Raw genomic sequence first — 9,328 nt, forward strand, 5'->3', positions numbered from 1 at the left:
GACACTGCTGGAGACTGTGTAGAGACACTGGTGTATGCTGTAGGACACTATTTGGAACTGTGGCAGGACACTATTGGAGAACTGTAGGACACTATTGGAGACTGTGTGGGACACTATTGGAGACTGTGGCAGGACACTTATTTGGGGAGACTTCATGTGGGACACTGTGCAAGGACTGTGTAAGACATTGTTGGACACTGTACAAAGACACTGTTGGAGACTGTGTGGGACTGTTGGAACTGTGTGGGACACTATTGGAGACTGTGTGGGACCTGTTGGAGACTGTGTGGGACCTGTTGGAACTGTGTGGGGCACTGTGGAGACTGTGTAAGACATTGTTGGACACTGTACAGGACACTGTTAGACACTGTGTGGGACACTGTTGGACACTGATATTGGGGACACTGCTGGAGACAGTGTGGGACACTGGTGTGTGCTGTGTGGGACACTGTTAGATGCTGTGTGGGACACTGTTGGACATCTTTTCTACACTGTTGGAGACCAAGTGTAGGACACTGTTGGAGACTGTGTGGGACACTGTTGGAGACTGTGTGGGACACTATGGGCTAGTGGCCCAGGACACTGTTGGAGACTGTGTCAGGACACTGTTGGAATTTAACATGGGACACTGGTGTGTCTGTGTGTAGGACACTGTTGGACCTCTTTTCTACACTGTTGGAGACCAAGTGTAGCAGGACCTGTTGGAAGACTGTGTGGGACACTGTTGGAGCTGTGTGGGGTTACTGTTGGAGACTGTGTAGGACACTGTTGGAGACTGTGTGGGGACACTGTTGGAACTGTGTGGGACACTGTTGAACACTGTGTGGGACACTGTTGAACACTGTGTGGGACACTGTTGTACACTGTGTGGGACACTGTTGAACACTGTGTGAGACACTGTTGGAGACTGTGTGGAGGACATTGTTGGGACTGTGTGGGACACTGTTGGAACTGTGTGAGACACTGTTGAACACTGTGGCAGGACACCTGTTGAACACTGTAGGACACTGTTGTACACTGTGTGGAACCTGTCCCAGGCTGCTGTGTAGGACACTGTTGGAGACTGTGTAGGACACTGTTGAACACTGTGTGGGACACTGTTGAACACTGTGTGGGACACTGTTGGAACTGTGTGGAACACTGTTGGAGACTGTGTGGGACACTGTTGAACACTGTGGGACACTGTTGAACACTGTGTGGGACACTGTTGGAACCTGTGGGACAATATTGAACACTAATGTGGGGACACTGTTGTAGACACTGTGTGGGACACTGTTGAACTTGCTATGTAGGACACTGTTGAACACTGTGTGGGACACTGTTGAACACTGTGTGGGACACTGCATTTGGTTTCATGTGGAGACACTGTTGGACACTGTGGGACACTGTTGGAGACTGTGTGGGACACTGTTGGAGACTGTGTGGGACTGCCTGTTGGAGTTGTGTGGGACACTGTTGGAGACTGTGTAGGGCACTAATGTTGGAGACTGTGGCAGGACACTGTTGGAATAGCCGTGTGGGACACTGTTGGAACCGTGTGTGGGACACTGTTGGGGACATGTGGGACTGTTACAGAGACCGTGTGGGACACTGTGTTGGAGACTGTGTGGGACACTGTTGGAGACTGTGTGGGACACTGTTGGAGACTGTAAGGACTTGCCCTGTTGCGGAGACTGTGTGGGGACGCAGGTGTGTGGGACACTGTTGGAGACTGTGTGGGACACTGTTGGAGACTGTGTGGGACACTGTTGGAGACTGTGTGGGACACTGTTGGAGATTTGTGTGGGGTTGCCTGTTGGAACTGTGTGGGACACTATTGGAACTGTGTGGGACACTGTTGGAGACTGTGTGGGACACTATTGGAGACTGTGTAAGACATTGTTTGGACTTGCTAGCACAGGACACTGTTGAACACTGTCCTGTGGGACTTGCTGTTGAACACTGTGTGGGACACTGTTGGACACTGTGTGGGGACACTGCTGGGAGCTGTGTAGGACGCACTGGTGTATGCTGTCATACAGGACACTGTTGTTGGAGCCAATGTGGGACACTATTGGAGACTGTGTGGGACACTGTGGAGACTGTGTAGGACACTATTGGAGACTGTGTGGGACACTGTTGGAGACACATGTGGGACACTGTTGGAGACTGTGGACATTGTTGGACACTGTACAAGACACTGTGGGAACTGTGTGGGACACTGTTGGAGACTGTGGCAGGGACACTGTTGGAGACTGTGTGGGACACTGTGGAGACTGTGTGGGACACTATTGGAGACTGTGTGTGGGACACTATTGGAGACTATGTAAGACATTGTTGGACACTGTACAGGACACTGTTTGAACACTGTGTGGGACACTGTGGACACTGTGTGGGGGACACTACTTGGAGACAGGGTGTGGGACACTTTGAAGATGGCCATGCTGTGTAAAGACACTGTTAGATGCTGTGTAGGACACTGTTGGACACTCTTTCTACACTGTTGGAGACCGTGTGGGGACACTGTTGGAGACTGTGGGACACTGGCTGGAGACTGTGTGGGACACTATTGGAGACTGTGTGGGACACTGTTGGAGACTGTGTGGGACACTGTTGGAGACTGTGTAGGACACTGTGGAGACTGTGGGACACTGTTGGAGACTGTGTGGGACACTGGTGTATCTGTGGGACACTGTTGGACACTCTTTTCTACACTGTTGGAGACCAGTGTGGGACACCATTGGAGACTGTGGCCAAGGTTCACTGTTGGAGACTGTGTGGGGACTGTTGGAGACTGTGTAGGACACTGACTGGAGACTGTGTGGGACACTGATGGACACTGTATGGGACACTGTTGGATACTGTGTGTGGGACACTGATGGACACTGTATGGGACACTGTTGGATGCTGTGTGGTTGCTGTGGGACACTGTGTGGGACACTGTTGGATGCTGTGTGGGACACTGATGGACACTGTATGGGACACTGTTGGATGCTGTGTGGGACACTGCTTTGAGGACGCACTGTGTGGGACTTGCTGTTGGATGCACAATGTGGGACACTGTTGAACACCATGTGTGGGATTGCTGTTGGAGACTGTGTGGAGGGACTGTTGGAGATTTAATGGCCAGGACCCCACACTGTTATGGAGACCGTGTGGGACACTGTTGGAGACTATGTGGGATTACTGTTGCGGAGACTGTGTGGGACACTAATGGAACTGTGTGGGACACTGTGGAGACTGTGGGACACTGTTGGACACTCTTTTCTGCACTGTTGGGACAAGTGTCGGACACTGTTGGAACTGTGTAGGACATGACTGGAACCGTGTGGGACACTGTTGGAGACTGTGTGTGGGACACTGTTGGAGACTGTGTGGGACACTGTTGGACACTCTTTCTGCACTGTTGGAGACTGTGTGGGACACTGTTGGAGACTGTGCAGGACACTGTTGGAACTGTGTGTGGGACACTGTTGGAGACTGTGTAGGACCTGTTGGAGACAGTGGCAGGACACTGTTTGGAGACTGTGTAGGACACTGTTGGGGACTGTGTGGGACACTATTGGGGAGCTGTGTAGGACCTGTGGAGACTGTGTAGGACACTGTTGGACACTCTTTTCTACACTGTTGGAGACCGTGTGGGACACTGTTGGAGACTGTGTAGGACACTGTTGGAGACCGTGTGGGGACACTGTTGGAGACTGTGTGGGACACTGTTGGGGCTGTGTGGGACACTGTTGGAGACTGTGTGGGACACTGTTGGAGACTGTGTGTGTGGGGACACTGTTGGATACTGTATATGACACTGTGTAGGAGACGGTTGGACACTGTGTATGACACTGTTGGATATTTGGTAGGACACTGAGTAGGGCACTGTTGGACACTGTATAGGACACTGTTGGAGACTGTGTAGGACACTGTTGGACATTGTATAGGACACTGTTGGATACTGTGTCGCAGGACACTGTTGGAGACTGTGTAGGACACTGTTGGAGACTGTGTAAAACACTATTGGACACTGTGTAGGACACTGTTGGACACTGTGTAGGACACTGTTGAACACTGTGTAGGACACTGTTGAACACTGTGTAGGACACTGTTGAACACTGTGTAGGACACTGTTGTACACTGTGTAGGACACTGTTGAACACTGTGTAGGACACTGTTGGACACTGTGTAGGACACTGTTGAACACTGTGTAGGACACTGTTGGACACTGTGTAGGACACTGTTGAACACTGTGTAGGACACTGTTGGACACTGTGTAGGACACTGTGTAGACACTGTGTGGGACACTTTCAGGCTTGGAACTGTGTAGGACATATTGGAGACTGTGTGGGGCATTTCATTGGAACAATGTGGGATTGCTATTTGGAGACTGTGTGGGACACTATTGGAACTGTGTAGGACACTGTTGAACACTGTGTGGGACACTGTTGAACACTGTGTAGGACACTGTGGAACTGTGTGGGACACTGTTGAACCTGTGTGGGACACTGTTGAACACTGTGTAGGACACTGTTGAACACTGTGTAGGACACTGTTGAACACTGTGTAGGACACTGTTGAACACTGTGTAGGACACTGTTGGACACTGTGTAGGACACTGTTGGACACTGTGTAGGACACTGTTGAACACTGTGTAGGACACTGTTGGACACTGTGTAGGACACTGTTGAACACTGTGTAGGACACTGTTGAAGACTGTGTAGGACACTGTTGGAGACTGTGTAGGGCACTGTTGGAGACTGTGTAGGACACTGTTGGAGACTGTGTAGGGCACTGTTGGAGACTGTGTAGGACACTGGTGGAGACTGTGTAGGGCACTGTTGGAGACTGTGTAGGGCACTGTTGGAGACTGTGTAGGGCACTGTTGGAGACTGTATAGGACACTGTTGTACACTGTGTAGGACACTGTTGGACACTGTGTAGGACACTGTTGAACACTGTGTAGGACACTGTTGGAGACTGTGTAGGACACTGTTGGAGACTGTGTAGGACACTGTTGGAGACTGTGTAGGACACTATTGGAGAACTGTGTAGGAACACTGTTGGAGACTGTGTAGGACACTATTGGAGACTGTGTAAGACATTGTTGGACACTGTACAGGACACTGTTGAACACTGTGTAGGACACTGTTGAACACTGTGTAGGACACTGTTGGACACTGTGTGGGGACACTGCTGGAGACTGTGTAGGACACTGGTGTATGCTGTGTAGGACACTGTTGGAGACTGTGTAGGACACTATTGGAGACTGTGTAGGACACTATTGGAGACTGTGTAGGACACTATTGGAGACTGTGTAGGACACTGTTGGAGACTGTGTAGGACACTGTTGGAGACTGTGTAAGACATTGTTGGACACTGTACAAGACACTGTTGGAGACTGTGTAGGACACTGTTGGAGACTGTGTAGGACACTGTTGGAGACTGTGTAGGACACTGTTGGAGACTGTGTAGGACACTGTTGGAGACTGTGTAGGACACTATTGGAGACTGTGTAAGACATTGTTGGACACTGTACAGGACACTGTTGAACACTGTGTAGGACACTGTTGGACACTGTGTGGGGTCACTGCTGGAGACTGTGTAGGACACTGGTGTATGCTGTGTAGGACACTGTTAGATGCTGTGTAGGACACTGTTGGACACTCTTTTCTACACTGTTGGAGACCGTGTAGGACACTGTTGGAGACTGTGTAGGACACTGTTGGAGACTGTGTAGGACACTGTTGGAGACTGTGTAGGACACTGTTGGCGACTGTGTAGGACACTGTTGGAGACTGTGTAGGACACTGTTGGAGACTGTGTAGGACACTGTTGGAGACTGTGTAGGACACTGTTGGAGACTGTGTAGGACACTGTTGGAGACTGTGTAGGACACTATTGGAGACTGTGTAGGACACTGTTGGAGACTGTGTAGGACACTGTTGGAGACTGTGGACACTGTCCCCAAGACTGTGTGGGACACTGTTGGCGACTGTGTGGTTGCACCAGCTGGAACTGTGTAGGACACCTAATGGAGACTGTGTGGGACACTGTTGGAGACTGTGTAGGACACTGGTGTATGCTGTGTGGGACACTGTTGGACCTCTTTTCTACACTGTTGGAGACCGTGTAGGACAGCACTGTGGAGATTGTGTGGGACACTGTTGGAGACTGTGTGGGACACTGTTGGAGACTGTGTGGGACACTGTTGTTGGAGACTGTGTAGGACATGAAGTGGACACTGTATAGGACACTGTTGGATGCTGTGTGGGACATGATGGACACTGTATGGGACACTGTTGGATGCTGTGTGGCCAGGACACTTTCTGGGACACTGTGTGTGGGACACTGTTGGATGCTGTGTGGGACAACTATGGACACTGTATGGGACACTGTTGGATACTGTGGGACACTGGGACACTATGTGGGACACTGTTGGATACTGTCAGGACACTGTTGAACACTATGTGGGACACTGTTGGAGACTATGTGTGGGACACTGTTGGAGACAATGTGGGACACTGTTGGAGACCAAGTGTGGGACACTGGTGGAGACTGTGTGGGACACTGTTGGAGACTGTGTGGGACACTATTGGAGACTGTGTGGGACACTATTGGAGACTGTGTGTGGGACACTGTTGGACCTCTTTTTTCTGCACTGTTGGAGACCGTGTGGGACACTGTTAAGGAATTTATGTGGGACACTGTTGTTGGAGACAAGTGTGGGACACTGTTGGAGCTGTGTAGGGACACCTATTGGAGACTGTGTGGGACACTGTTGGACACTCTTTTCTGCACTGTGTTTGGAGACGCTGTGTGGGACACTGTTGGAGACTGTGTAGGGCTGTTGGAGACTGTGTGGGACTGTGGAGACTGTGGGACACTGTTGGAACCGTGGCGGGACCTGTTGGAGACTGTGTGGGACACTGTTGGAGCTGTGTGGGACACTATTGGAGACTGTGTGGGACACTATTGGAACTGTGTAGGACACTGTGGGACATCTTCTACACTGTTGGAGACCGTGTGGGACACTGTTGGAGACTGTGTAGGACACTGTTGGAGACCGTGTAGGACACTGTTGGAGACTGTGTGGGGCACTGTTGGAGACTGTGTGGGACACTGTTGGAGACTGTGTGAGACACTGTTGGAGACTGTGTAGGACACTGTTGGAGACTGTGTAGGACACTGTTGGAGACTGTGTGGGACTTGCTGTTGGAGACTGTGTGGGACAGCACTGTTGTACACTGTGTAGGACACTGTTGGAGACTGTGGGACACTGTTGAACACTGTGTGGGACACTGTTGGAGACTGTGTGGGACACTGTGGAGACTGTGTGGGACACCCTGTTGGAGCACCGTGTGGGACACTGTTGAACACATGTAGGACACTAAATGGAGCTAATGTGGGACACTGTTGGAGACTGTGTGGGACACTGTTGGAGACTATGTGGGACACTGTTGGAACCTGTGTGGGACACTGTTGAAAACTGTGTGGGACACTATTGGAGACTGTGTGGGACATATTTGGAACTGTGTGGGACACTGTTGGAGACTGTGTTGGGACACTGTTGGAGACTGTGTAGGACACTGTTGGAGACTGTGTGGGACACTGTTGGAATTTCAATGTGGGACACTGTTGAAAACTGTGTGGGACACTATTGGAGACTGTGTGGGGACACTGTTGGAACTGTGTGGGACACTGTGTGGAGCTGTGTGGGACACTGTTGGAGACTGTGTGGGACACTGTTGGAGACTGTGTGGGACACTGGGAACTGTGTGGGACACTGTTGGAACTGTGTGGGGACACTGTTGGAGACTGTGTGGGACACTGTTGGAGACTGTGTGGGACACTGTTGGAGACTGTAGCCAGGACACTGTTGGAACTGTGGGACACTGTTGGACTGTGTGGGACACTGTTGGAGACTGTGTGGGACACTGTTGGGACTGTGTGGGCACTGTGGAGACTGGCCATGTGAAGACATTGTTGGACACTGTACAGGACCTGTTGAACTTGCTGTGTGTGGGACACTGTTGAACACTGTGTGGGTTGCTGTTGGACACTGTGTGGGGACACTACTGGAGACTGTGTAGGACACTGGTGTATGCTGTGTGGGACACTGTTGGAGACTGTGTGGGACACTGTGGAGACTATGGGACACTATTGGAGACTGTGTGGGGACACTATTGGAGACTGTGTGGGACATTGTTTGGAGACTGTGTGGGACACTGTTGGAGACTGTAAGACATTGTTGGACACTGTACAAGAAGACACTGTTGGAGACTGTGTGGGACACTGTGGAGACTGTGGGACATGCCTGTTGGAGACTGTGTGGGACTGTTGGAGACTGTGTAGGACTTACTGTTGGAGACTGTGCTTGGGACACTATTGGAGACAATGTGTAAGACATTGTTGGATGCTGTACAGGACACTGTTGAACACTGTGTGGGACACTGTTGGACACTGTGGGGACACTGCTGGAGACTGTGTGGGACACTGGTGTGTGCTGTGTGTGGGACACTGTTAGATGCTGTGTGGGACACTGTTTGGACACTCTTTTCTACACTGTGTTGGGGAGCCGTGTAGGACACTGTTAAGAACTGTGCATGGGACACTGTTGAGAGCTGTGTGGGACACTAATGGAGACTGTGCTGGGACACTGTTGGAGACTGTGGGACACTGTTGGAGACTGTGTGGGACACTGTGGAACTGTGTGGGACCTGTTGGAACTGTGTAGGACACTGGTGTATGCTGTGTGGGACACTGTTGGATTTCATACACTGTTGGGGAGCCGTGTGGGACTGCTGTTGGAACTGTGTGGGACACTGTTGGAGACTGTGTGGGACACTGTTGGAACTGTGTGGGGACACTGTTGGAGACTGTGTGGGACACTGATGGACACTGTATGGGACACTGTTGGATGCTGTGTGGGGACATGATGGACACTGTATGGACACTGTTGGATACTGTGTGGGACACTGCGGGACACTGTGTAGGACACTGTTGGATACTGTGGGACGCACTGATGGACACTGTATGGGACACTGTTGGATGCTGTGTGGGTTGCTGCGGGACACTGTGTAGGTTGCATTGGATACTGTGTGGGACACTGTTGAACACTGTGTGGGACACTGTTGGAGACTGTGTGGGACACTGTTGGAGACTGTGTGGGACACTGTTGGAGACCGTGTGGGACACTGTTGGGGAGACTGTGTGGGACACTGTTGGAGACTGTGTGGGGACACTGTGGAGACTGTGGGACACTGTGTGGAACTGTGTGGGACACTGTTGGACACTCTTTTCTACACTGTTTGGAGACCATGTGGGACACTGTTGGAGACTGTGGGACACTGTTGGAGAC

The 9,328-nt window shown here is 51.2% G+C and overlaps 1 protein-coding gene across 1 annotated transcript in view; it reads right to left on the reverse strand.

Moving 5' to 3' along the window:
* LOC121861104 (proline-rich protein 36-like) overlaps positions 1–8,904 on the reverse strand; it is a 31,329-nt gene extending 22,425 nt beyond the window's left edge. The window contains exons 1-7 of the mRNA XM_042358666.1: positions 8,688–8,904; positions 8,285–8,352; positions 3,774–3,965; positions 3,361–3,603; positions 2,330–2,479; positions 1,893–2,060; positions 1,432–1,547 (exon numbers count right to left, since the gene is read on the reverse strand). Of these exons, the coding sequence (XP_042214600.1) occupies positions 1,432–1,547; positions 1,893–2,060; positions 2,330–2,479; positions 3,361–3,603; positions 3,774–3,965; positions 8,285–8,352; positions 8,688–8,904 (1,154 nt within the window). The remainder of the gene's footprint in view (positions 1–1,431; positions 1,548–1,892; positions 2,061–2,329; positions 2,480–3,360; positions 3,604–3,773; positions 3,966–8,284; positions 8,353–8,687) is intronic.
* Between the last annotated feature and the right edge of the window lie 424 nt (positions 8,905–9,328).

This window comes from Homarus americanus, unplaced genomic scaffold (assembly GCF_018991925.1).
Source record: "Homarus americanus isolate GMGI-L3 unplaced genomic scaffold, GMGI_Hamer_2.0 scaffold52806, whole genome shotgun sequence".
Classification (NCBI taxonomy): Eukaryota; Metazoa; Arthropoda; class Malacostraca; order Decapoda; family Nephropidae; genus Homarus; species Homarus americanus.